At 40.5% G+C, this 26825-nt stretch overlaps 1 protein-coding gene across 3 annotated transcripts in view; it reads left to right on the top strand.

The window, feature by feature from the left end:
• Positions 1 to 26825, top strand: part of ankrd11 (ankyrin repeat domain 11) — a 356528-nt gene that overhangs the window by 322242 nt on the left and 7461 nt on the right. For all 3 annotated transcript variants that reach the window (XM_068049259.1, XM_068049257.1, XM_068049258.1), the window contains 4 exons: positions 2139 to 8806; positions 9404 to 9502; positions 15892 to 16035; positions 26167 to 26262. In XM_068049259.1, coding sequence (XP_067905360.1) covers positions 2139 to 8806; positions 9404 to 9502; positions 15892 to 16035; positions 26167 to 26262 — 7007 coding nt within the window. The remainder of the gene's footprint in view (positions 1 to 2138; positions 8807 to 9403; positions 9503 to 15891; positions 16036 to 26166; positions 26263 to 26825) is intronic.

Raw genomic sequence — 26825 nt, 5'->3', positions numbered from 1 at the left:
GGAAGGCAATTGGCAAGAAATATAAAAACAAACAGCAAGAGCTTCTATGGGTATATAAAAAGAGTGAGCATGGGACCCTTGGAGGATGCAACTGGAGAATTGATAATGGGGAACAGGGAAATGGCAGATAATTTAAACTAATATTTTGCATCGTTCTTCACGGTGGAGGACACTATAAACATCCCACAGATATCAGATAAGCAAGGAGCTAATGGGAGGAAAGATCTCGTAACAGTCTATTACGAGGGACAAGGTATTTAACAAACTAATGGGACTAAAGGCAGACAAGTCACCAGGACCTGATGCCCTGCATCCAAGGGTTTTAAAGGAAGTGGCTGCAGAGATAGTGGAGGCATTGGTCAAAATATTCCAGAACTCACTGGATTCCGGAAGGGTCCCAGCGGTTTTGAAAACCGCTAATGTGACGCTCCTGTTCAAGAAAGGAGGGAAACAAAAAGCAGGAAACTAAAGGCCAGTCAGCCTAACATCAGTCGTAGGGAAAATGCTAGAGTCCATTATTAAGGAAGAAATAGCAGGACACTTAGAAAAGCCGAACGCAATCAGAGTCAACATGGTTTTGTGAAAGGGAAATCATGTTTGACGCATTTGCTAGAATTCTTTGAGGATATAACAAGCAGAGTTGAGAAAGGGGAACCAGTAGATGTAGTGTATTTGGATTTCCAGAAGGCATTCGATAAGGTGCCACATAAAAGATTATTGCACAAGATAGGAGCTCAGGGTATTGGGGGTAATGTATTAGCATGGATTGAGGATTGATTAACTCACAGAAGACAGAGTCAGGATTAATGGGTTTTTTTTCAGGTTGGAAAGACGTAACTAGTGGAGTGCCTCAAGGATCAGTCCTAGGGCCTCACTTATTTACTATCTATATCAATGACTTGGAGGAGGGGGCAGAGTGTAATATATCCAAATTTACTGACGATACAAAAATAGGTGGGAGGGCATGTTGTGATGAGGACATAAGGATTCTGCAAGGGGATATAGATGGGCTGAGTGAGTGGCCAAAAACTTGGCAGATGGAGTTTAATGTAGGAAAATGTGAGGTCATGCACTTTGGTAGAAAGAATCAAAAGGCAGACTATTATTTAAATGGAGGGAGACTCCAAAAAAGTGCAGCACAGAGGGATCTGGGTGTTCTTGTGCATGAAACAAAAAGTTAGGATGCAGGTGCAGCAAGTAATTGAGAAGGCAAATGGAATTTTGGCCTTTATTGCTAGGGGGTCGGAGTTTAAAAATGGGGAAGTCTTGTTACAACTGTACAGGGTGTTGGTGAGGACGCTCCTGGAGTATTGTGTACAGTTTTGGTCCCCGTATTTAAGAAAGGATATACTGGCTTTGGAGGCAGTTCAAAAGAGATTCACTAGGCTGATTCCTGGGATGAAGGGGTTGACTTATCAAGAATGGCTAAACAGGTTAGGCCTTTATTCATTAAGAGTTTAAAAGAATGAGGGGCGATCTTATTGAAACGTACAAGATTCTGAGGGGGCTTGACAGGGTAGATGTTGAGAAGATGTTTCCACTAGTGGGGGAATTTCGAACTGGGGGGCATAGTTACAGAATAAGGGGACACTCATTTAAAACTGAGATTTAAAGGAATTTCTTTTCTCAGAGGGTAGTGAATATCTGGAATTCTGTACCCCAGAGAGTTGTGGAGGCTAGATCACTGAAAGTATTTAAAGAGGTGGTAGATAGATCTTTGAAATATTGGGGAGTTGAGGGTTATAAGGAGCTAGCACGAAAGAGGAGCTGAGGTCTGGGGCAGATCAGTCATGATCTTATTGAATGGCGGGGCAGGCTTGAGGGGCCAAATGGCCTACTCCTGCTGCTATTTCTTATGTTCTTATCAAGTAAGATTAAAATTATTGAAATTATTATCTCTCAAAATATTTTTGTTCTGAAAATAAGCGCATAGTTGGAACATTATGGATGTACAGATGACTAGAAAGCAACAACATAAGATCAGTGTACATCATGTTCTATCAATCACATGTACAGGACAACTTAAAATTGTGCGTCATCATTTTATAAAGAGTTTTTAAAGCGGTGCTTTAAATAAAATAAAATTATTTGCTTACATCCTATGTTTATTAATTTATATGCACTTTATCACCACATAGAAACTTCAGAAGATGAAGATGCTCCCTCAGTTGCTCCCTCCAGTTCAATAGATGGTAATAACACAGACTCTGAATTTGAGAAGGGCCTAAGGCACAAAATCAAGCGACAAGAGTTTCGTAAAACTGTAACACCAGTCAAAGATGAGTATGAATTTGATGAGGATGATGAGGAAGATAGAGTACCGCCTGTTGACGATAAGCATTTGCTGAAAAAGGATTATAGAAAGGACTTAAAAACAAACAGTTGCGTTTCTATTCCTAAATTAGAGACAAAAACTTATTCTAAAAATTCGCTTCTAACACCAAAGAAAACTCCACGACGTATTTTGTCTGATACCAACAGTTCAGATGAAGAGGATAGATTATTACGCTTCTCTCCTCCATTCACCAGGCCTTCAGTGCACTCCATTCTGCCCAATGCAAGTTCTAAACAAAGAGAGTCACCAGTAAAAAAGCAGCAAAAGGAAAAAACAGAAGTGAAAAAAAAATGGAAAAAAGAGGTAAAAAACAAGGAAGTCAGATTGAGTAAGGATGAAGATCAATTCAATTCATCTGCAACAGGAAGTAATGACTCTGAAAGTGAGGAGGAGGATAAAGGTTCCATACAGAGTGTAATTAGCATGAAGGACTCTTGTATGAGCCTGAAAGAATCAGCATTGTTCTCTTCACTGTCTGCATCCTGTTCTTCCTCTCAAGGGAGCTATGTGTCATCAAAACATATTCCCAGTCTTGGGGAACAACATTCTAAACCTTGGCGAGCTGATAGTTGGAAATCAAACATGTCACCAGTCTGGTCTGATGCGAGCTCTTTGTCAGAGTCTGTGAGAACGCGACTCACAAGTGAATCTGACTATTCTTCGGAAGATTCAAGTTTAGAGTCTATTAAACAAATGAAAGAGACAAAGGATCATAAAAAGAAAAATCTAATCGATGGAGATGTTGCAGAGAAGAAAATTGCAGAAGATATCTTTAAGATTTTGAACACCGATGGAATAGTTCGGAAGCTTGATAAGCAGGGCAAAGTTGTTAAGAAGCATAAAGTGAAGCACAAGCACAAAATGAAAGAAAAGGAGAAAGGAAGATCACAGAGTATTCTGACAGGCCATGATAAATTTTCAAAAGCCGAGAGTTTAGATATGGAGGAATCTAAGCAAAAAGCAGACAAAGGAAGTCCCGAAAATGAAAACATTTCAATTGATAGAGTAAAAATTGTTAAACATGACAAAGAACAATTGAAGAAGGAAGTAAAAGAAAAACTTTTTAAAGTCAAACCTGAAGAAAAAGACTGGTTACTCAAAGATGATGTAGGGAAAGCCTGTAAAGAAGAAAAGTTAACAAAGAAAGTCAAAGACTTCTCCAAAGAGAACTGCAAATCTGTAAAAGAGGAGAAAGACAAAATGTTCAAAGCAGATAAAGAAAAACCCTTTAAAGAGAAAGAAAAATCTTCTAAAGAAGAAAAACTTAAAATTCACAAAGATGATAAAAAGAAAAAGGCAAAGGACAAATGTTCAAAAGGCGATAAACATTCAAAACCAGATAAAGACAAGACTAAAGATGACAAGGAAAAACTAAAAAAAGAAAAGCCTCACAAAGAAGAGTCAGATGATGAGGATTTGAAAACTAGGAGTCAATTTGTAGACAGTGATGATAGGTTCAGTGTGTCTGATCATGAAGATAAATGGTTTTCAGATTTGTCCTCTGATTCTTCTTGCTATGATTTTAAAGGGGAAGATAATTGGGGTATTCCAATTAAAGACTTTAAGGAACACAAAGATGGCACAGCAGGGAAACTGGTTGTTGAAACTATGAAAGAAGAATTTAAGGAAAAGAAAAAGGAATCTAAGTTGAAAGAAAAGCGAGAACTAAATGAAAAACGCCATGATAAAGACTACTTGAGAAAAAAAGATAGAGATTATGTAGAAAAAAGTACAGAGAAGAAAAAGGACCAATCTGATAAACATAAATCAGGGCAGGGCTGTCCCTTGGAAAAAGAGAAAAAAAGAAACGACTCCACTGAAAGTATTAAAGACCGAAAAGATAAAGATGCCACTGAAAGCGTTAAAGAGCGTAAAGACACCGTTTCTGAATTCAACAAGGAAAGGAAAGACCTTAAAGGAAAAGCAGAAGATGCGTCCAAAGGTGATTTAAGAGAGAGTGGGAGTGAATGTTTCTTAAAAGAGAAGCTTGAAAGTGATTTCACTGGAAGAGCATTGGAAGCAAGGGAGAGACATTATTCAGGGAAAGAGAAGGACAAAAAAGATGGAACTGAAAAGAAGGACAAAATAAAAATTGAAAGATACAAAGAAAAGTCTAAGGAGAAGGTTTCATTGGAAATTGAAAAGGAAAAAATAGAGAAAAGCATGATTGATAAATTCTTAAAAGACAAAGATACTGATAAAGAAAAGCTATACAGAGAGTCAGGGAGTTTCAAAGACAAAAGGGAACAAAAGGAAAAGAACAGAGATCTCTTCAGCCGAGACAGGGACAGAAAAATGTCATCAGAACTAAGTAAGGAAAAGAAAGAGAAAAATATAATGGAAAAACATACAGAAAAAGATAAAGACTTTACAGAACGAAAGGAGAAAGAAAAAACAGATAAACAAAAAGGAACTGATCTGGAACTGGGAAAGGAAAAGAGCTGGCATAGCATAGCAAATGACATCTTCACAGATGAAAGTGGGGATGAGATAGATTATTGTGAACTTGGAAGTAATGAGACGTGCAGAAGTGACTCTCTGCCTGACAAAGAAGAGATGAAGGCAGAGAAGGAACAGTTTCCACCTGACAAACATAGAAAATACTCAGCCGATAAGCAACATTCAGCAGAGAAGCAGAAAGATAAAGAATTCAAAGATAAGAAAAAGGATAAAATATTAGCCGACTGTGGGAAAGACAAGAGAGAGAAAAGTTTGTCTGAAAGACAAAAAGAAAAGAAAGACAAAGAACTAGTTGATAAATTTAAGGAAAGAAAGGACAGAGTGTCAACAGATTCAAACCTAGAAAAGAAACTCAAGCCAAAGCTTCCAGAAAAGATAGAAAAGCGACACTCCAGTGATGAAAAGTTGAGAGTTAAGCCCAAGGAAAAAACTGACAAAGAATTTTTATTAAAAGAAAGAAGGCTTTCAAAAGGGAATACTATAGAAGAGGAAAGGAAATATCCAGAAAAACTGCAAGATACAACTTTCAGTGAATTTAAAGAGGATTCCAATGACCAGAACAGTGAAATTTCATCTGACAGCTTTACAGAAAGAGCACATGATTCCACAATGTGTGGTTTAAATGATGTTTCAAATGTTGGTCAAGATATTGCAGAGGAAAAGTTAAAGGATTCTTTTTCCGTTTTGTATTACCATGAAAAAATCAAAGAAAAGGAGAGAAACAGGCATTCCTCATCATCGTCATCAAAAAAAAATCATGAAAAAGACAAAATAAAGAAAGAAAAACGAGATAAGTCAGAGGAATGCAAAGAGGCTGTTGGTAAAAGAGAAGGTCCAACATTTGAACAAGATCCTTTGATGTCTGATAGTGATTTTATGTGTCATTTTATAAAAGTTGAGAAAGATGATGAACTAGACAAAAGTGGGGATACTATGTTAAGTGAGAAGAAAGATAAGAGTGAGTCTGAAAAGGAATTGTCTAAAAAATTAGAAAGAGTTTCTGGTGCTTTCATCAATATCAAGGAGAGGGATAAAGACAAAAAAAAGAAAGACAAACATAAGGACAAATCAAAAGATGACAAAGAAAAGCACAAGGAAAAACATGGAGAATTGACCATGGTCTTCAAACATTCAAAAGAAGAACAAAAGTCTGGACTTAAAGACTGTCTTTCAATAGTTAGTGAGTCAGGTGGGAACAAAGAAAAAACAAATGACTGTTTCAAAAATAATGAAATTAAACAAAAGGAAAAAATTAAAGATGGTGCAGAAAAGGACAAAAGTGAATCCCTTAAGTTTAGAATGAATGAAAACGATAAACTAAACCAGCCAAAAGAACTATCCCGTAAGGACAACAAGCCTAAGGAAAAGCTTTTAGTTGATGGAGACCTGATGATGACCAGCTTTGAGCGTATGCTAAGCCAAAAAGATCTGGAAATTGAAGAACGTCACAAAAGGCATAAAGAAAGAATGAAACTGAAAGAGAAGCTGAGACACAGATCAGGTGATCCCAAGTTAAGGGAAAAAATCCGAAGTACAGAAGAAATACGTAGGAAGAATTTTGATATCCAAACAAAAAAAGCAGGTTCACTTGATTCTCAACAAAGAGATAAAAAATTTAGAGATCAAGGGCCAGGTCAAATTATGTCACCAGATACAAAGACACAGCCAGTTACTGGTCCCGATGCAAAAGACTGGCTTTCCACTCCTGGGCTGAAGGAGACTTTACCTGCTTCACCAAGATCTGATCAAGGTAGACCTACAGGTGTTCCAAAATTGACTCCAGTGGTTTCTTGTCCAAGTTATGAGGACTTACTGCCTGCACCCCATACGCCAAACTGCGTGAATGAAGATTTTACAGATCTGTTTGAAGGAATAGAGTCCCAGAATTCAGTGTCCATGTCAACAATATCCATGAATGCTTGTTCCCCTTCCTTTTTTGATAGATACATAAATGTCCCCACTAGCCTTCAAGAGAATACAAATCAGACTCCACCTAGCACTGTCCCTGTTGCTAGCCTCTATCGATCAGTATCAATGGATACCAGGAGGCCACCAGAAGAAGAATTTAACATTAATTCAGAGAAATTCTACAGGCAACAAAGTGTGCCAGCTTCAGCAGACTACGATGCTTCGATTCCTCAGCCGATGGAGGAGAAATCAATTGTTCAGACTGAAAGGTTCTCTGACTTGTCCCCATCATATATTTCACCTGAGTATGGGATTTCCTCACCACAATTGGAACTGTCCCATTCCACAGTGACCAAGTCATTTACTGAAAATCTTAACCCTTCACCTGAAAGTGTACTTAATCATTTGCAGACGAAACCTTTGCCATCACATAAATTTGTTCCACTGGAGCCATCTCTAGATAGCTTAGTTACTGATTTTGTTTTGCCATTAGATTCTTCAGAACAGCAAGCAAATACTCCTTTGATTTCTCCTAATTCAGCTTTAAGTGCCAGTCTTCTGCCTACTTCTAGAGACCCATTTACTCCTAATGATTCAGTCCAGAATAAACTAAGCTATCCATCTTCTCCACACAGACCATGTGAACAGCTAAGCCTGAGCCCAATGGATAATTCAGTGAATTGGTCAGTGGGGTCTGAGTTGCAGCTGAAGTCACCTCAAATATCTCTTGATGAACCTTCCAGGCCCCTTTGTCTTTCCGAGACCATGCACACTGCAGCCATGCCATTTGTTTCCTCTATTTCCTCTCCTTTTCCTGAATCCCCTGTCCAGTCCCCAATGCCGAACCCTGACTCAGAACAAGACGGAGACAGAGATGATATGACACGAGTAGACCAAAGTGAAGATTCAGCAGCTTTAGAAGATGCTATCCCATATATGTCTCCTGTTAGAACAAATTCATCATTTGATTCCTGCAAGCCACTTCCTGATAAATATGCTAGTAATGTGCCTCCAGCAACACCAAACATAGCTGTGAAAAACGAGCAGGAACCAATGAAAGTTGCAGAAAAATATGCTCAGCTACAGCAGAATATTTCTTCTGAAGATCAGGAAGAACCCTTGTGGAATAATCCTTTTCCAAATTCTATCGATGATCTCGATTTGGGACCATTTTCACTTCCAATGCTGCCATTACAAGACAAAGAAGACCCAGTCATTGAAATGACAGAACCTGAATCTGAAGAAATTGCTAAAATAAATGGCACTAATGATTCGGCAGCTATGAATACCAATACTGACGCTATTGATTATCCTTCTGTCTCATCAGGGGAAGAACATGAAGTTATTAGTGAGATTCTAAGAATGGAGCCAACAATAGTAGAGGATAAAATTGAGGACAGTGTCAATAACATAACTGTAGAAAAGAGCACAGTAAATGCTGAAGACATTGGAGAAAATGATACTCAGCCACTTTCAGTGCAACATACAGAATCAGGTACAGAATTTGAAGATAAAGCTGTAGATGTTGAACCAAGTTCTTTGGCAAGTGATACCGTTCTCAAAGTACCTGAAGCTGCAGAGGCAGCAGTTAAAGCAGTAATTGAGGCAGCAAAGCCAACCAAAGCAGAAGAGATTCCTCAACGAATCACAAGGAACCGAGCACAAATGTTGGCTAATCAGAGCAAACAAAATAACGCTGCCAATTTGGAGAAGGATACTGTGCCAGCTCAATTAGGAAAAGCAAAAGGACGAGTAGGGGACGAGGATGATACACAGGCGCAGCACCCACGCAAGCGGAAAATCCCACGAGCAAATCATCAACCACTGATTCTCAACCCATCAGCACAGCAAACCCGAGAAATAATCCAACAAACATTGGCAGCAATTGTTGATGCAATTAAATTAGATGAGATCGAACCATATCACAGTGACCGATCAAACCCCTACTTTGAGTACCTTCAAATTCGTAAGAAGATTGAAGAAAAGCGTAAAATCCTGTGTTGTATTATCCCACAAGCACCTCAGTGCTATGCTGAATATGTCACTTATACTGGTTCCTATTTGCTGGATGGAAAGCCTCTCAGCAAACTCCATATCCCAGTGGTAAGTGGAAGCCTTGACCTATTCTTCAAATATTTTCTTCACAATTTTCTCCCTTCTAGTCTTGCTGAGGTACAGTTCCATGACCTGGTATCTTGTCCTCAGTCTTCATGTGTGAGCCAATCTATGATTGTCCAAAACTGAAAATTACATTTAGTTATTGCATTGGAGCTTTGTCTGGTATCACTTAATTTCATATATACATTTTATTACAAACTACACAGGAAACCTAGGTATTGATGTTAAATATTTTAGCAACCCACTAACTTTTGTGAAGACTTTTAAGGCTTAGCCAGTCAAGCGGGTAGCAAACATGAGTGACAGTTATCAATCCTTAACATTTTTAATGATGTGGATGTAGAATACATTTTTTGATTTATTAATACAGCTTTAAAAAAAATTTTTTTTGAAAAGTTGCATATGCTTGTAAGTGGCATTAGATAAGAGATTTGCACTGATGGTAGGCGGTATAGCTGAAGTAAACAAATAAGTGGTATATGGGGGCATTTGATATTTGTCGACAACCTTTGAAAAATGTAAAAATTTAAATGATTAAGCAGGTGAAAGATCTTAGCTTCTTTAACCTTTTCAATTTCATAGATTGCGCCACCTCCATCCTTGTGTGAGCCACTGAAGGAACTTTTCAGGCAGCAGGAAGCAGTGCGCGGGAAACTGCGCCTTCAACATAGTATTGAGCGGGTAAATTATGTTCCTCTAAACAAATCTATTTGATTTTTTTTTTCCTATATCTGTAATTTGGTAGAACTTTGCGATTCATTAAAGGGTAATTCCAATCTGCAGAGTTGTGTGCTGAAATTAAAGTTCATTTTTTGTATGTGGATGGCAGATCTAGCTACTGTTTTTGTTGGAGATCTGTTTTATAGGGAAACAGATTAAGAGTTGTACATAATTTTTCACAAGTCTGTTTTGTCATACTGTCTCAAATTACGTATTGCCGCAGGTTTCTAGTCATTCTTGTACATATGACCTCACCTCCTGTGTTGTCATCCTAGTAAAGACAAAAAAATCAGTCCATGACTTGTATTAAAATAAAACTGTCGACTTCTTTATCCCTTAGTTCCTTGGCATTCCCCACTGTACTTGCCATGTTGCACACTTGTCTTAAATTGGTAGTCCCAGATTTTAATTCAAAACCTTATTTTCATTGGAGATATCTGTGCCACCCTGTGGTCTTATTTCTTTCAAATAATTCCAAATCATTCTCAACCTGTTGGTTACCAGTATAGTCTCCTGCTAAAACAAGATTGGGAGGAGCCAGGATGAGGAGAGATGGAGGAGTCAGGATTTGCTCATTGTTTTCAGTGGTCGGTTAATTGCTACCACCCCATAAACTGCACTGTTTGCTTTTTTTAAATCTTTTTTTTTCATTCCTTCATGGGATATGAGCATCACTGGCAAGGCCAGCATTTGTTGCCCGTCCCTAATTGCCCATAAACTGAGTGGCTTGCTGGGTCATTTCAGAGGGCAGTTAAGAGTCAGCCACATTGCTGTGGGTCTGGAGTCACATGTAGGCCAGACCAGGTAAGGTTGGCAGATTTCCTTCCCTAACGGACATTAGTGAACCAGATGGGTTTTTATGACAATCTGTAGTTTCATGACACCATGACTGAGCCTAGCTTTCAATTGCAGATTTTTATTTATTAATTGAATTAATTAATTATTCCTGTGGTTGGATTTGAACCAGTGTCCCTAGGACATAAGCCTGAGCCTCTAGATTACTTGTCTAGTGACATTATCATTGCACCACCATCTCCCCATTAATTGCCCTTGAGAAGGTTGTGGTGAGACCCCTTCTTGAACTGCTGCAATCAATGTGGTATAGGTACACCCACAAGGCTGTTAGGGAGGGAGTTCCAGGTTCATGACTTCGCGACAGTGAAGGAATGGCGATATAGTTCCAAGTCAGGATGGTATGTGGCTTGGAGGGGAACTTGAAGGTGGTTGTGCCAATGAGTCAGCTGCCCTTGTCCTTCCAGGTGGTAGAGGTCATGGATTTGAAAGATGCTTTTGAAGGAGCCTTGGCGAGTTACTGAGGTGTATTGTGTAGCTGGTACACCCTGCTACCACTTTGCACCAGGGGTGAAGGGAGTTAATGTTAAGGTGGTGGATGCGGTGTCAATCAAGTGGGCTGCTTTGTCCTGGATGGTGTCTAGCTTCTTCAGTGTTGGAGCTGTACTCATCCAGGCAAGTGGAGGGTATTCCATCACGCTCCTGACTTGTGTCTTATAGATAATGCACAGGCTTTGGAGAGTCAGAAGCTGAATATTGCCCAGGTCTTGCTGCATATGGGCACGGACTGCCTCAGTATCTGAAGAGTTGCTAATAGTAGTGAACACTGTGCAATCATCATTCTCACTCTGGCCATATGATGACGAGAAGGTCATTGATGAAGTAGCTGAAGATAGTTGGGCCGAGGACATTATCTTGAGAAACTCTTGCAGCGATGTCCAGAGGCTGAGATGATTGGCCTTCAACAACCACAACTATCTTCCTTTGTGCTAGGTATGACTTCAACCAGTGGAGAGTTTTCCTCCTGATTCCCATTGACTTCAATTTTACTAAGAATCCTGATGCTGCACTTGGTCAAATGTTGTCTTGATGTTGAGGGCAGTTACTCTCGCCTCACCTCTTGAATTCAGCTCTTTTGTCCATGTTTGGTCTAAGGCTGTAATGAGGTCAGAAGCTGAGTGGCCCTGGCGAAACCCAAACTGAGCATCGGTGAACAGGTTATTGAGGAGTATGTGCCACTTGATAGCACTGTCGACGACACCTTCCATCACTTTGCTGATGATTGATGGGGCGGTAATTGGTCAGATTGGATCTGTCCCACTTTTTGTGGACTGGTCATGCCGTAGCAATTTTCCACATTGTCGGGTAGGCGTCAGTGTTGTAGCAATACTGGAGCAACTTGGCTAGGGGTGAAGCTGGATCTGGAGGATAAATCTTCAGTATTACAGCCGGGATGTTATAAGGCCCCACAGCATTTGTGGAGCCAGTGCCTTCAGCCATTTCTTAATATCACATGAGTAAATCACATTGGTTGAGACTGACATCTGTGATGCTGGGGACCACAGGAGGAAGCCAAGATGGATCAAACATTTGGCACTTCTGGCTGACATGCTGGGCTTCCCCCATTATTTGAAGATGGTGATGTTTGTGGAGCCTTCTCCGATTAGTTGTTTAATTGTCCATCACCATTCACAACTAGATGTGGCAGGATTGCAGAGCTTTGATCTGATCCGTTGGTTCTGGGATCATTTTGCTCTGTGTATTGCATGCTGTTTAGCATGCACGTAGTCCTGTGTTGTAGCTTCACAGGGTTGGCATCTCATTTTTAGGTATGCTTGGTGCTGCATCTCGAATGCTCTCCTGCACTCCTAATTGAACCAGGGTTGAGCCCCTGGCTTGATGGTAACAGTAGAGGAGGGATATCCCAGGCCATGAGGCTACAGATTCTGGTTGAATAAAATTCTGCTGCTGATGACCCATGGTGCCTCATGGATGCCCAGTTTTGAGCTGCTAGATCTGTTCTGGATCTATCCCATTTAGCACAGTAGTAGTGCCACATAATATGATGGAGGGTATCCTCAGTGTGCAGACGAGATTTGGTCTCCACAAGGACTGTGAGGTGGTCACTCTTACAAAACACATGGACAGATGCATCTGCAACAGGTAGATTGGTGAGAACGAGGTCAAGTAGGTTTTTCCCTCGTGTTGCTTCTCTTACCACCTGTTGCAGACCCTGTCTGCAAGATATGGCTTTCAGCACTCAGCCAGCTTGGTCAGTGGTACTACTGAGCCATTCTTGGTGATGGACATTGAAGTCCCTCACCCAGAGTACATTCTGTGTCCTGCTACCCTCAGTGTTTCTTCCAAGTGGTGTTGAACATGGAGGAGTATTGATTCATCAGCTGAGGCGGAGGATGATAGGTATTGATCAACAGGAGGTTTCTTTGCACATGTTGGACCTTATGCCATGAGACTTCATGGGGTCCGGAGTTAATGTTGAGGACTCCCTCCTGACTATATATCACTGTACTGCCACCTCTGGTGGGTATGTCCTGTCCCACCGGGATGGTGATGAGTCTGGGATATTGACTGTAAGATATGTTTCTGTGAGTATGACTGTCAAGCTTTTGCTTGACCAGCCTGTGGGATAGCTGTCCCAATTTTGGCACAGATCCCCAGATGTTAGTAAGGAGGATTTTGCAGTGTCGGTTGGGCAGGATGTGACTTTTGTCGTTTCTGGTGCCTAGGTCAATGCCAGGTTATCCATCTTTTTTTATTCTTCGAGTTTTTAGTAGCAGTTTATATAACTGAGTGGCTTTCTAGGTGATTTCAGAGGGCAGTTAAGAGTCAATTATATTGCTGTGGGTCTGGAGTCACATGCAGTCCCTAAACAACATTAGTGAACCAGATAAGTTTTAGGTCAATAAAAACAAGCGATGCTGGAAATATTCAGGTCTGGCAGCATCTGTGGAGAGCATCTCTCCACAGATGCTACCAGACCTGCTGAGTATTTTGCTTTTATTTAAGTTTTAGGACAATCTGGTTGTTTTATGGTCACCATTACTCAGACTAGCGCTTTATTCCAGATTTATTAATTAAATTCCAGCAGCTGCTGTGGTGGAATTTGAACTTTTCACATTTCAGAATTTGCAGATGATACCAAACTTGGAAACATTGTGAATTGTGAAGAGGATAGTGTAGAACTTCAAAGGACATAGACAGGTTGATGGAATGGGAGGACCGGTGGCAGATGAAATTTAATGTCAATAAGTATGAAATGATTCATTTTGATAGGAAGAGCAAGGAGAGATGATATAAAATGAAGGGTGCAATTCTAAAGGGGGTACAGAAGCAAAGGGTACAGTATCCTGGGCTTCATTAATAAGAGCATAGAGTACAAAAGCAAGGGGGTTATGTCAGACTTGTATAGAACACTGGTTCGGCCTCAAATGGAGTATTGCGTCCAATTCTGGGTGCCACACTTTAGGAAAGATGTGAAGGCGTCGGAGAGGGAGCAGAAAAGGTTCACAAGAATTATTCCAGGGATGAGGAATTTCAGTTACATGGATAGATTGGAGAAGATGGGAATGTTTTCCTTGGAGAAGGTTGACAGGAGATTTAATAGATGTATTCAAAATTATGAGAGGTACAGACATGGTAGGGGAAAAACTGTTCTCGTTGTTGGAGGGATCAAGAACAAGAGGGCACAGATTTAAGGTAATGGGCAAAATAATGACATGAGGAAAACTTTTTTCACACAGTGAGTGGTTAGGATCTGGAATGCACTGTCTGAGTGTGTGGTGGAGGCAGTTCAATAGAGGCATTCAAGAGGGAATTGGATTGTTATCTGAAAAGGAAGAATGTGCACGGCTCTGAGGAGAAGGCAGGAGAGTGGCACTAGGCACATTGCTCTTTCAGAGAGCCCGAGCAGACACGACAGGCCAAATGACGGCCTCCTATACTGTAACAGTTCTGAGATTCTTCTCTGGAGCATTAGTCCAGGCCTCTGGATTGCTAATCCAGGAACATTACCATTCCTGCTACCTTTCCCTCTCTCTCTCTCTCTCCCTGTCCACTGAAAATGGTGCTATTATTGCATGTCCCCATTAGCTATATGGACTTCCAGAGCTGCAGACATTGGACAAATCATTAGTATGAGATTCTCATTTCTGAATCAGCTACACACCTGAGGCATTGCCCCATGTTTGAAAACAGTAACATAGTTTAAAGCTGCTGTATCCATCACACTACACATGGGCAGATGATCGGAAAGTACCTTAATAATACTTCACTGATTCAACCACTCTGCTATTGTTAGTAACTTAGTCTTGTCTTCTGATAACTTAACAAATAATGCACTAGTAGTGTGGGCAGTCATGGAGCAATTCTGCATGCTTTTGTTTGAGTATGCACGTGTAGCTCTCTGACCTACCCCGCATCAAAAAAATGCGAGTGGGCACAAAAATATGGCTACTAGTTGCATTGCTATGAAAAAGAGCCAATGCTACTTTCTTCAGTTTGGTGCGAAATTGACTGATATGTTATTTCTCCGTTACTCTCAGCTTCATTTTGCTCAGTTGGTAGCACATTCCCTCTGCTTATGAAGGTCATGTGTTCAAGCTCTTCTCGACCATTTAAACACATAATCTAAACTGACACTTCAGAGTATTACTGAGGAATTGCAGCATTGTTGGAGGTGCCAGATTATGAATGAGTCTGCCTTTAAGAATCCCATGGCACTACTTGAAAAGCAGGGGAATTCTCCCAGTCCCATGGCCAATAAACAGTCAACACCACCAAAACAGATTAACTGATGTTCATCATCTTTGCTATTTACGGGCCATTGCTGCCACATTTGCCCACATAAGGACAGAGCAGATTATATAAATGCAGGTTATTATTTTTTTTTTTTGCTCCTGTCTTTTTCTTTCTCTCGCATTGCCTTTTCTTTGTATCTTTCTTTTGTCTGTCTCTAGCTTTTCATAGCCTGTCTGACTGATGTATGCATTTTATTTCATTATTAGCAAGTTTTATGCTGATTCACATGATATTTTAGTGGCAGGAAGTAGAACAGTATTCCATTTGAGGCATCAAGTGCCAGCATCAAACACTGTCAGGTCAGCTGGGATGGTTAGATGCAGAGTTAAGATCCCTGTCTTCTGCCGCATCAGTGTCCCTCACTCTAAACTTGAGCACCTTCCTAAAAAGCTTGAGCCTGGAACTTTCTTGTAGATAAGCACCATATCAATGTGGTACATCTACCACTGAACCATCAAGGGAGACCAAATGTATTCTTCCATTTAAAACACTTGTTTTAATCTCTTTGGGAAGGAAGGATGGTCATGTGGAGAAAATACAGTGCAGTTCACTTCAAGAAAAAATCAATCCATGCCCACAATCCGATAAAATTGCTATTAATTGCATTAATTAACTTTTTGTCAGTTTTTTTGCAGCTAGAAGATTTAGTTTAGTTACTAACGAGATGTTTTACGAATTGTTATTTAATATATTTTCTGCTTTAAACAAAATGAGGTATAATTATTCTTCTTAATTGTCAGGAGAAGCTAGTAGTTTCATGTGAGCAAGAAATTCTACGAGTGCACTGTCGAGCAGCAAGAACAATAGCAAACCAAGCAGTACCATTCAGTGCCTGCACAATGTTGCTTGACTCTGAGGTTTACAACATGCCATCAGAAAATCAGGTCAGTGCAAAACAATTAGTACTCTTCTCCAAAACTTCTTTTCTAGTTTCCATTTTGGGATTGCTTTTGCATATTGAAATGCCATTATGATTTTTAAAACAGTAAGTCCTCTTAACTGATGGTAGAGTTTTAAGTTATGAAATTATGCTTTGACTTTTTGTATTCTGCAACATCATCTGTGGTTCATTTAATTGAAATTAGTAGAATATGAAAAACATGCAGGATAACCTATATATGAAAAGATTGTCTCCATCCCGGAGAGAGAAATGGACTAGAGACACTAACCCTTTCAGAACTTTGTTCCTTACACACCCAGTTTCATCAGATAATCTGTTTAATTTCCTTCAATAAAAGGCATTCTGCACACTACTGAGTTATTTTTCTCTTGTCCATAGACAGCAGAAAAACTTTTTAATGCTTTGTGGTTTGCTTCATTGTGATTCATGCATTTTAACTTTTTACTGACTTAAATGGCTCTAACAATGTTTTTGAAAATTTGTTCATTTTCTGTATTAAAAAAAATGCCAACTGTTCAGTCTGCCCCTGCTGAGGAAAACAGTTTGCATTTAAAAAGTCACAAGTAGTGACTAAGTGTGCAGCTGCAAGCTTGTGTGAGTGCTCTTATTTTAATTACTTTTAAACAAGTGTACATGAATGGAAATGCAGCATTAATCTGTAACTTGGGGTGCTTCAGTAACCTTGTCAGTAGTACCTGTTCCCTGATGACAGTATTTACTGATTAAAACAACTTAAATATTCAGAACATTAACGGAAATATTTAATCTTGCATCTAGTGTGTGTTTATAGTGTATAAGAGAGTATATGTTGCAATTTTAAGTCCAAGCATGCAAAATGTACATCACATTTTCCATCACACTTTCTGGATTGGCTCAAATCCCATATTTATACCATTGCTTGAGATGTTACTGATTCGGTGAGAAAGATGCCAGTGAACAGCAACTAGAAGAGCAAGCAATGAAATTGCCAAAACATTTCATCTGTCATCTTGCTTTGTCAGGGTACCATATGAAGAACAAAGTGATTATTGACAACGCAGCCGGCAGCTGACTGCGCCAGTCTGTGCAAATGCGCAGATTGGCCCTACTCTCTGCACATGCGCTGCATTCCACATTGCCAGGACTGGTTGGCGCATGCGCAGATGATGTCATCGCGTAACGCAGGCAGAGAGCAGGGAGAAACATATTATACTAAAAATAAGCATTCTAATATAAAAACCTAAATAATTCATAAAGTGAAATTTTATACACATAACCATAACATTTTCCATGTCCTGCTGAAAATCTGTCCATTTTGCGGGCAATGACGTACCATCTCTCAGGGCCCTGAGGATTCAGATTTGCTTCTTCCTTGTAGTTTGCTTTTAGCAACTGGGCCTTCCCTGCCAATGTTTTTCAGGCTTCTGAACATGTTTGACCTCAGTGCTAGTGCCAATATTACAACAAGCTATTCCAGCTTTTGTTACTAAAATGTTTTGTGTGTTTCCCGGAGACCTGTGGTTCTCCTCCATCACAGATGGACCAGTCTTAATTGCTTTATTTATCCTGATTGTCTATCCCCCAACTCCCAAGTCCTCCTGCTATGCTTTCACTTTAGTCGGGCCTGCCTCAAGTTCTCCAGCTCTGCTTTTTGACGAAGAAGGCCCGCACTTCCTCGTTTTCTGATTTTACTCCGGTATCCATGAACAATTCCATGATGATCCCTTAGTAAGTGCTAATAATTCTTCAAAACATATTAAAACAACTTAAATATCAAAAAATTAACAGAAATATTTCATGTTTAAAATCGCAAATTCTGAAAGTTTAAGGAGTGGAAAGAAGCAGCCAGCCTTTCTTGTCTCTCTCCCTTACTGTTGCTGAGGCTCATTGGTAAACTGTTCCTCTTCTGAGTGTAGGCTTCTGGATTTTAAAACGGCATTTTTGTTTCTACAAGACTATCCACAAGTAATTTACCTCATCTCCCATTAAGGTGCATAGCCAAGGATTAATAATTAACACCTTTACAAGCAACACTGCAGTAGAATTTATATAGTATTGTCAGCATATCTCCTGTCAGTCTGGGAGGTGAAAAATTTCAAATGTAGGACCTATTTTTTACATGTTAAAATAACTAATCTATTTACAAGTGAATAACTTAGAGTAGCAATGATATAGGCGTGCAATCTATAGCACAAAGGGATGTAAAAAGTTTGAGAAATCATCCCTTTCAAGCTTCAGGCTTTCTTCACTGCAAATCTAAATTCCAGCAAAGCTACTTTCAGCCTTTCATATCATTTCTTGAAATGGGATTGGTTCTCAAGGTGAAATAGCTGAGTATTCTCAAAGTGCTAGAAATACTAAGCAGGTCTGGCAGCATCTATGGAAATAGTAAGAGAGTTAACGTTTCAGGTTTGTGCCCTTTCTTCAGAACTCATCAGGTTCAAACATTATTCAAGCATGGCATCCTTCCATCTACAAAAGATGATGGACACGCAGCAAACAATCCATTTAGGTGGGGTGTCTTCTCTTGGTGCACCTTTGTTGATGGCTGTGAAGGTCAATCCTTGAGAGGCAGGTTCTGCGACAAGTGCTGCATATGAAACTGCCAAGTGACGCTGTGAGGTGTTGTTTTTGATGTTGCCACCTGTTGCCAAGCTGCTGTAGCAACTGATCATCGTGGTAGTGCGCACCAGTCCATAGGATGTGTCACCATTTCCCTCTTTCGCCAGCTCGTGACTCCCAGGTGTGATAGTCGGCAGTTAGGACCTTCATGTCACACTTGCAAGCATCCTTGAGCTTTGGGCACCCCACTAGTCATCTGGCCCTGGCTACCTCACAATACAGAAGGTCCTTGGGTATTCCATCGTCTTTCATCCTGCAGACCTGTCCGATCCACTGAAGCCGTCTCAGTTTGATCAGTGCCAACACACTTGGGAGCTCTGCCTTTGAGAGGACTGCCGCATTTGTGATTTTCTCCTGCCAGGATATACCCATAATGCACCACAGACAGCGAAGATGGAAATTATTGAGTTTCTTTTTCTGGTAGCTGTAAGTCGCCCATGTTTCACAGCAGTACAGCAAGGTGGTGAGAACACAGGCCTTTTAAACCATCAGCTTGATCCTACGGGTCAGCTTGGTGTTATCCCATGCGCATTTTGCAAGTCGGCCAAAGGTGGTAGCTGCTTTCCCTATGCGTGCATCGAGCTCTGCACAAAGGGACAGTATGTCTGTCACCGTGGCCCCAAGGTAGCAGAATTTGCTAACCACTTCCAGTGGGGGGTGTTTAGTGTGATCGGGCAGAAATGCAACACCTTGTCTCATGACTAGGGTTTTCGTGACTCTTATAGTCAAGGATAACAAGTTACAGGCATGGGAGAGAAAGTCCATGAGTCTTTGTAGCTGAGTTTCCGTGTGAATGACTAGCAAAGCATCGTTAGCACAGAGGAGTTCTACGAGCAAGACGCAATGTGTTTTTGTCTTCGCTTTCAGCCTTGATAGATTGTAGAGCTTACCATCTGACCTCGTGTGCAAGTAGACTCCTTCCATATCTGCAGGGAAAGCGAAGGTCAGGAGCATGGAGGAGAAGATGCCAAACAAAGTGGGGGCTAGGATACAACCCTGTTTCACTTCATTCTTCACTCTGAAACTTTCAGAAGTGGAGCCATCGAACTGTACAGTGCAGTGCATGTTGTCATGGAAAGAGCAGATGAGATGGAGGAGCTTTGCTGAACAGCCAATTTTTCCCAGACACTTGTAGAGTCCTGCTCTGCTGACATTGACGAATGCCTTTGTGAGATCTACAAAAGGTAAAAGGGTATACCTCTGTTCTCTAAACTTGTAGCTAGTGTATGGAGAAGACCATATCCACAGTAGATCTGCTGGCACAGAAACCACACTGTGCTTCCGGATATACTCAGTCTGCAAGTAAATGGAGTCTTTTAAGACCCTAGCAAAGGCCTTCTCTGTGGCGCTAAGGAGTGAGATGCCCCTGTAGTTGTTGCAGTCTCCTCTGTCACCTTTGTTTTTGTATAGTGTGATGATTTTGGCATCATGCATCTCCTGTGGAACAGAGCCTACTTTCCAGCAGAAAAGGAGAAGGTCATAAAAGTATGGCAATAGGTGGAATTTTCCATGCTTGAGCAGATTCCATCCTTGCCGGGTGCCCTTCTGTTTGCTAGGTGGTCTGTGGCCTTCTCGAGGTCCAGTGATGTGGGTTCTTCATCTAACTCATCCATGACAGGAAGTTGCAGCAGAGCACAGACTGGGAGATGCCCAACTTTCAGAAGTACAACTCACAGTGTGTCCTGCCCAGCAGGACATCTGTTTACTTCTGTCAGACATTAATAGCCATGGATTCCACATCCTGGTCCATTTTGTGATCACACCAGGGAATAAGGCCATGTGTCAACTAACAAAATCTCTGACGGATTTTGACCTTTTAAAGGCAACCCTCTGGAGAGAGAAGCACAGCAACCTTACAGAAGGAATCCAGCTAGGGGCTGTGGATAGATCCAGCCTAAACGAGAAGAAGCAGCTCTGCTGCTAATTTTTACAGTTCAGCTTGGTGCAGCAGAGAACTGAAATTTACCACCACCTCCGGTCTGAAATCTTAACCACCAGAATTCTACAATACCTCAACAAGTTCAAGACTAAAAACACCCAGGCCAGGCAAGAACATGGCAGTTGGAATATAATATGAATAAGTGTGAAGTTACCCACTTTGGTAGAAAAAAAACAGAAAAACAGTGTATTTCTTAAATGGAGAGAGGTTGGGAAGTGTGATGGCCAAAGGGACCTGGGTATCCCTGTTCATAAGTCACAAAAAGCTAGCATGCAGGTGCAGTAAGCAATTAGGAAGACAAATGGTATGTTAGCCTTCATCGCAAGGGGATTTGAGTACAGGAGTAAAAATGTCTTGCTGCTTCTGGAGTAGTATGTACAATTTTAGTCTCCTCATCTAAGGAAGGACATACTTTCCATAGAGGAAGTGCTACAGATGTTCAGATTAATCCTTGGGATGGCAGGATTGTCTTATGAGGAGAGTTTGAGGAGACTGGCCTGTATTCTCTAGAGTTTTGAAGAATGAGAGGTGATCTCATTGAAACTTACAAAATTCATACAGGGCATTACAGGGTGAATGTAGATAGGATGTTTCCCCTAGCTGGTGAGTCTAGAACCAGGGGACGTAGAATAAGGGGTAGGCCATTTAAGACTGAGATGAGGGGTTTCTTCACTCAAAAATGGTGAATCTTTGGAATTCCCTACCGCAGAGGGCTGTGGAAGCTTGATCATTGAGCATGTTCAAGATAAGAATCGATAGATTTCTGGATACTAGTGACGTCAAGGGATATGGGCATAGCGCAGGAAAGTGGTGTTGAGGTAGATGATCAGCCATGATCTAATTGAATGGCGGAGCAGGCTCAAAGGGCCGGAATGCCTACTTCTGTTCCTATCTTTAAAAGAGATTGGCCTACTTTGAAGATTCAATAGATTTACCATAAACCACAAACACCTACCACACAATGAGCTCTTACCCGTTACCTTCTATCCATCTTCTCTTGCGAGTGCATGTGAGAGTGATTGCGTGTGTGAGAGGTGTTGCAAACATTTTGGGGAATGAATATTGTTCAATAAATAGTTAATCTGTTTTAAACCTACAAGAAAACCTGTCGCTGTCTTTATTTGGCAAGTAAAGCACTCGGGGGCTAACTCATCATTTTTAAACGAAACACAATTGCGGTCAGTTGGGAGGTGAACAGTGAGATCCACCCACACCCTAACCACCTGTCTGTAATACCAGGCTTTGTATAGCTGAAGCATGACTTCTAGCCCCCATGCATTCTAGACCTCTAGGTATAAAAGGCCAATATTCCATTAGCCTGTTTGATTATTTTCTGTATCTGTTCGTGATATTTTAATGATCTATGTACCTGGACCTACACTGTTTCTAGCTTTTCACCATTTGGAAAGTACCCTGTTCTATCCTGTTTTAGGTCCAAAATGGATGATGTCATGTTTGCATACACTGACATTCATTTGCCATAGTTGTACCTATTCACTTAATATCTCTTCCATCTACACTGCTTACAATGCTGCTTATCTTTGTGTAATCCTCAAATTCAGATATGTGGCTTTCTATCCTATTATATATGTCCTTTAATAAATATAAGGAATAATTGTGGCCCCAAACCGTATTCGTGCAGGGCACCACTAGTCATATCTTGTCAATTAGATTACCTACCCATTATCCTTACTATCTGTCTTTTACTGCTTAGCCAATTCCTAACTTGGTCAAAAATTTCAGTCCTTTGCTTTCAATTCTGTGGGCTTCAGCTTTAGCTAAAATCTCTTATGGGGGTCTTTATCTGATGTGTTACAACCAGGTGAGAAAGGGGTCTATGGTTCCCTCTCTACCTTCACCTGGTCTTACCGTAACAGGGTTTAATTTTAAACACCGTTTCATTAGCTCCCCCTTGGTGAATCTTTGTTCACTGCTTTCCAATTATAAAGCAAAGAAACCAACAGAACAGGTTCTCTTAGGTTTAAAGAAGAAAGGTTGAAATTTTTTAAACTCTAATTTGGTTAACGCCTATGGATACACAACGCACCCACACCAGCATGCATACGCGATACACACATGCAGAACAGAGCATAAGAAATAAGGTGGACAAGTTTGAGGCAATTTCTGAAGAGGGTTTTTGTTATGGATCTTCGAGCCCACTGTTGAATCCTTGATTGTAGGTAGATCTTGCTTTTCATTGGGGCCCAGTATTCTTCTTAAACATTGTTTGTTGTAGGAGACTTTTCTCTCTTGGGGTTCATGTATCTTCAGTGGATTTGGAGTTCCGTGAGAAAGAGATGGGAGCAGACAGGAGAGCTGTGGCGAGCCAGCCAGGAGAGGTCTTTTCAGTCCAGTCGCAAATGGACACCGAGTTCAAACTGTTTGTACCATTCAGAAAACTCCAGGTTGCCAAGCAGGTTAGACACGTGACTAGCTGGTCTGACCACGTCTTGGCTCTGTGGATTATATCATCTTGGGGCCTGGAATGTGCTTCCCTGCCTTCAGTGTCTGGTGCTCAAAGTCCATTGTGGGTTAAATGGATAAGGGGAGTAACCTTTCTCGTCCCTATTGGTACATAAATGTCTTCCAGCCATGCGTCTGGCAGCCCTTGTAACAGGCCTTTGCTTCCCAGCAACAATTTGAAATTTAATGTCCATGTGGCAAAATTAATATGACTAATTCTTGGTAGGTGGGGGGCCCAGCATGATAGATGCCTTCTGGAAGTCCATATAAATAACATCCATAGACATTCCCCCATCCATGACTATAGTCACCACCTCAAAAGATTCAGTCAGGTTCATCAGGCGTGACCTACCAATTACAAATCCATGCTAGCTCTCGTGCTTTGCTAACTTCAAAAAGTACTTCATGGGCTGTATAGAGCTTTGGGATGTCTGTGCTATATAATTGCAAATTATGACTTCCATTAGATAAATGTTCATGCACCGTTTGGCTGTTAACTAAATCTGGCTCTTAACTAAACTAATATGTATGTCCCCTTGTTGGTTCAATCAGAAAATGGTGCAAGGCAAAAGGGGATGGTAATGGAAGAAGTAAAGAAACAAAAGATAGGTCTAGAGAGTTGTAAATGACAATAGCAGAATCATTGCCAACAGCTACTGTCTGAAAAAATGGTGGCGGTGGTTATGTTGAACTCAGTGTTGCAGCTGGAAGGTTAATGGAAAGTTGAGGTGCTGTTCCTCCGAGCTTGCATTTAGCTGCATTAGAATAGTGTAGGAGGCCAAGGACAGAAAGGTAAATGTGGGGTGGAGAATTAAAATGACAGGCAAGTGGAAGCTCAGGGTCATGCATGAACATTTATCTAATGGAGGTCATAATATGACCGAGCTCAATGTAGTGTTTGAAAGGGAGATATGTGAAACAGCTAAGACTCTAGATTTAGGAAAGGTTGACTTAATATACGTGTTCCGCAAAGCCTTTACCCAGTCTGTGTTTAATCTCCCCAATGTAGTGGAAGCCACATCGTGAACAGTGAATACAATATACTGAACTGAAAGAAGTACAAGTAAATTTTTACACCTAGAAGGAATGTTTGGGGCCCTGGATGATGAAGAGAGGAGGTAAAATGGTGGACATTGCATCTCCTGCACTTGCATGGGAAGGTGCCGTGGGAAGAGGAGGGAGTGGTCCAGGGTGTCTTGGAGAGAACTGTCCCTTTGGGATTCTGAAAGGGGAGGGAGAAATATATTTGGTTGAAATGGCATAAGATGATCTGTTAAATATGGAGGCTGGTGGAGTGGATTGTGGGGACAAGTGGAACCCTATCATGATTCTGGGAAGGAAGAGAAGGCGAGAGAGAAGTGCAGAAAAAGGTAAGGGGTCGTTTCAACCATGTGGAGGGGAATCCTCAGTTGCACTGGTATGGAAGCTGGGCATTATCAGAACAGATGTGATAGAAGGCAAAACTGGGGAGAATAGAATGAAGTCCTTACAGGAAGCAGGGTGAGAGGAAGTGTAGTCAAGATAGCTGTGGGTGTTGATAAGATTCTAGTAGATATTGGTTAACAGCCTATCCCCAGAAATGGAGATAAAGAAGTCAAGGAGGGAAGAGTCTGAGATGGACTATGTGAACATGAGGCTAGGATGGAAATTGGAAGCAAAGTGGTTGAAATTTTCCAGTTCAGGGCAAAAACAGGAAATGGTACTGATAGCCATCAATGTAGCAGAGAAAGAGGCAAGGGAGGGGACCTGAGTTTTACAATGCTGATTTTAGACATCACCTTTAGACTGAAAATCTTCAGTCTTATTTTATTAGCCCTCAAAGGAGTTTTGCTTTAACTTTTCTCTTGCAACTTTCCAATCCACTTGAGATAACCTAGGGTCAGAGCTAAACTCTACTTCCCTGATGGACACAGAAATAGTGAAGTAGCTCCCTTCCCAAACTTTTGTCAGTTACCTTGCTCACATATTTAATGCATAATGCACAGTAACGGGTCATTCAGCTCAGCAGGTCTATGCCAGTGTTTATGTTTCACACAAACCTCCTCCCACCTTAATTCATCTCACCTTATCAACATATTCTACAACTTCTTTCTCCCCCATGTCTGGTATATCTTCCCTTAAATGCATTTACACTGCAATCCATTTTAGTGCTCAAGGTTTTTCCTACTGTCATTTTTCTTTTAGTCACTAATCTCACACACAACTACTTAGTCACACAATTACTATTGCTCAATGAACAGAACGGCAACCATCTTGACTTTTCATATTAAACAAAATCTTGCCATATATTTGCTTTTTATCAGCTATGTATCCATTACATTGCTTTTGTATATGCATGCTACTTGTTGAATAAACTGCAAGTTTTGTAATCTATTTATTTTTAAATTTATTTTTATTTAGAGATACAGCACTGAACCAGGCCCTTCGGCCCACCGAGTCTGTGCCGACCAACAACCACCCATTTATACTAACCCTACAGTAATCCCATATTCCCTACTACCTACCTACACTAGGGGCAATTTACAATGGCCAATTTACCTATCACCTGCAAGTCTTTGGCTGTGGGAGGAAACCGGAGCACCCGGCGAAAACCCACGCGGTCATAGGGAGAACTTGCAAACTCCACACAGACAGTACCCAGAATTGAACCCGGGTCCCTGGAGCTGTGAGCCTGCGGTGCTAACCACTGCGCCACTGTGCCTGGTTTATCATCTATTCAAGGTTACTTATTAACATTACCAAATTGCAAATTTCCTTTAGTTTAAAAAAGCAAAAGCTATATTTTCACATGTGGTATTGTGGTTTTAGGTACAACCTTCAAGATTTTCTTAGGTATCCAAGTTGAACCTACTGCATTCTGTGCCAATACTGTGAGCCAATCTTATGGCCTGAACTTGCCAATTGTAACCTTATATGTGGTCGGAAGTTCCCCAAGATTATAATTCTGATCTCAGAGATTTAAACTGGAGCAAATGACAAGTGTGTTAAAACACTTTTGTTCAACTCAATATTGCCTCTTGAATTTCTTATTGTTTATTTGGTCAGTTTTATTTTTTGAACTGAACAGTTGATTATGTTGACATTGATAACTTTTCTGGTTTTATTGTATAGGGGGATGAAAATAAGACGTCAGTGAGGGATCGGTTTAATGCTCGGCAGTTTATTTCATGGCTACAGGATGTAGATGATAAATATGATAGAATGAAGGTAATTTTTTATTCTGTCTGTTATACTATGACTTTAGAAATAACGGAAAATGGCCTCTCCAATACTAGAACATCGGAGTCTCAGCCAGACTATCTGATTTCAATTGCTGATCTCCACCGATAATTTTACTTTGCCATTCTCAGTTATTGCTGTTCAAATTACCTGTTCTCCTAATGTAAAAATATTTTGTTAAAGGGAATGGTAGAGGCATTAAAGTTCCTAACACAATTGGAAGACACACATTAATGCAAAAATAAAACATCTGAACTTTTTAAGGCTGGAAATCTAAGTCTAGCTGCCATTTAACTTCTGAAATTAGAATCACTATGATTTGATAAACTGGGGCTGTAGTTCATTGAAAAAAAAATCAAATCTAATAATCTGAACAAGCAGTGTTGCAGAAATATGCTATTTTTGTTTTATTGAACATGGTTCTTCAAATTTCATTTGATGATTGCAATGTGAAAATTTGCATCAATATAATAGTGTAAATTTTATTCCCCTCCAATGTGTAATTCCCATCACAATTTTAAATGCTGCAGTTACAAAAAAGAATTGATGCT

The sequence above is a fragment of the Heterodontus francisci genome, chromosome 17 (genome assembly GCF_036365525.1).
Source record: "Heterodontus francisci isolate sHetFra1 chromosome 17, sHetFra1.hap1, whole genome shotgun sequence".
Classification (NCBI taxonomy): Eukaryota; Metazoa; Chordata; class Chondrichthyes; order Heterodontiformes; family Heterodontidae; genus Heterodontus; species Heterodontus francisci.
Note: the sequence above shows the minus strand (reverse complement) of the source record. Positions and strands in the feature narration are given on the sequence as shown.